General features: G+C 50.0%; 1 protein-coding gene across 1 annotated transcript; it reads left to right on the forward strand.

Annotated features, from left to right (window-relative positions):
- Nucleotides 1-534: 534 nt before the first annotated feature.
- Nucleotides 535-963, forward strand: LOC125942307 (uncharacterized). Its single transcript, XM_049660484.1, has one exon. It carries the CDS (start codon nt 535-537, stop codon nt 961-963), a length of 429 nt encoding a protein of 142 aa, XP_049516441.1.
- Nucleotides 964-1,994: the final 1,031 nt, after the last annotated feature.

Raw genomic sequence — 1,994 nt, forward strand, 5'->3', positions numbered from 1 at the left:
GATTGTAGGCGCGACGCGAATTGTGTTGTACTTTCTGGAAGGTATGCGAGCACCAGCGATTACACTGGAACCTTCGACGAGTCATGTGTAAAAGCCGACGCGCTGGAACCGAAGATCAGATTTCGACGATCGCCGCCTGTACTCGCCGCTGTCGTTGAGCTTGAGTGTTAGTTTTGTGGGCACAAGTTCGCCCAATAAAGGGTTAGCTTCGTGACTCGGAGTTTTGCCACCGTCCTATTCTGAAATGTCACTACAACATGACAATATGACAAGGGAAAGATTTCCCCATCCAGACACCGCATCGACATCGATACAGAGAGCGCGCGGCCGCACGTGGCTCTTGGAAAGAAAGACGACGTATCATATCGGTGCGCGAGAACGCTGACCGCGGCACGAAGCCTTCTTCCGCGGTCCCTGTTGGAACGCTTCTGGTTGCCGTCTAGAAGTTCGACAGCGTTCCGTCAGTGCCCTCCTAATTCGCCTCAGACTGCGACTGCAAAGTGAGTCTTCTGAAGTCAAGTCGATCGTTGCAAGATGGATGCCGGGCCTTCCAAACGAGCATACGGCTCGGAGCCTCTGCAAGGACCCGACGAGGCAAAGCGCCCAAGACTTATTCCATCGTCGGATACTCCACCAACGTCTCCAATGACGGCTCATGGAGTCAATCCTTCACCCCACGGCGGGGTCTCAGAGGCCGACATTGCAAGAGGGTTGCAAGAGCAGATGCAGTTGATACAGCAGCACGAAGAACTTTGTATCCAATGGGCTGCTGCTACGGGCAGGGTGCGTCATGATCCCGTGGATTCGCCGCCTCGCCATGCCTCCGGTGGGGGAAACTTGCCGAGCGTCCATCTGGGCCATCCTCCACTCATCAACTTGCAAATGGGCCGCATTTGCGAGCGCATGATGATGGAACGCCAGAACCGCTCACGTGACAGGGTCGACCATCCGTACTCTGCGTAGCCCTCTGAGCAGCTCGGCACATTTGTTCAGACGGCGATTCGCACCACAAGAGAGAGAGGAGCGGTATGAGGCGGCCACAACCAGCTACTCGCCGTAACGTGATGGGCGTCTCTTCGCAAGAGGACATGCGCGAGCTCTGGCACCACGAAGACCTGACAAAGCATCTTGGCCATGTAGGCAACGATAACAACAGCAGCAATAAATGTCGGGTCTGAACGTCTGAGTATGTCTTACGGTGGTGTGTTTATTTTAGGGGAAAAAATTCGCACCCGCCAGAGGTGCTCAGGGGCCATGGAGTTTAGATACTGAGTTCGCGGTCAGGAGTTATTCCCGGCTGCGGCGGCAGCAAACCTAATGTGATGGGATAAAAAAAAAGAAAGAAAAAGGAAAGCTGGTGAATAACGCATTATGTGCACGTGAAACCCCAAGTGGTCGAAATTAATCTGGACCACGCTATACTATTCCGTTATAATACTCGTGTCTAACACCAGGCCCCAGCGCAGTTCATAAAAAAAAAAAAAAGTAATTCATGGAGGTCTGCATAACATCAAAAGCTGCACATGACAATCATGGTGATAGCCTCAAAGGCAGCGAGAATCGGGCTGTGAAGGCATAACACATTGCTGCTGTCGCCATCTTCTTCTTCTTCTTCTTCTTCTTCTTCTTCTTCTTCTTCTTCGATGTAGTCGACGGGGTTCACAAAAGAAGTTGGCTGGTTGGTTGTTCCTCAGTGAAACGGCGCAACCCACTCAAAGGATCGGCCATAAATCGGGCAATACAAGGGTTCAAAAAAAATACAAGTTTTGTTACTGTTGTATGAGTTACCGAAAATGGTTAAAATTTAAGTTACGACACAGACATGAAGTCAAGGTAAAAAAGAAATATGTTAACATAAAAAGAAGAAAAAAACTAAATTTTGGAACGCAATTCTTTTTGTCTTGCACATGAAATTGCAGAGGGCATCACAAACATTCGTCAGGCGGCGTCCATGTAAGCAAAAAATTATCATCATCGCATTGGCTGGAGCGTTG

The sequence above is a fragment of the Dermacentor silvarum genome, chromosome 1, assembly GCF_013339745.2.
Source record: "Dermacentor silvarum isolate Dsil-2018 chromosome 1, BIME_Dsil_1.4, whole genome shotgun sequence".
In the NCBI taxonomy this organism is placed as follows: Eukaryota; Metazoa; Arthropoda; class Arachnida; order Ixodida; family Ixodidae; genus Dermacentor; species Dermacentor silvarum.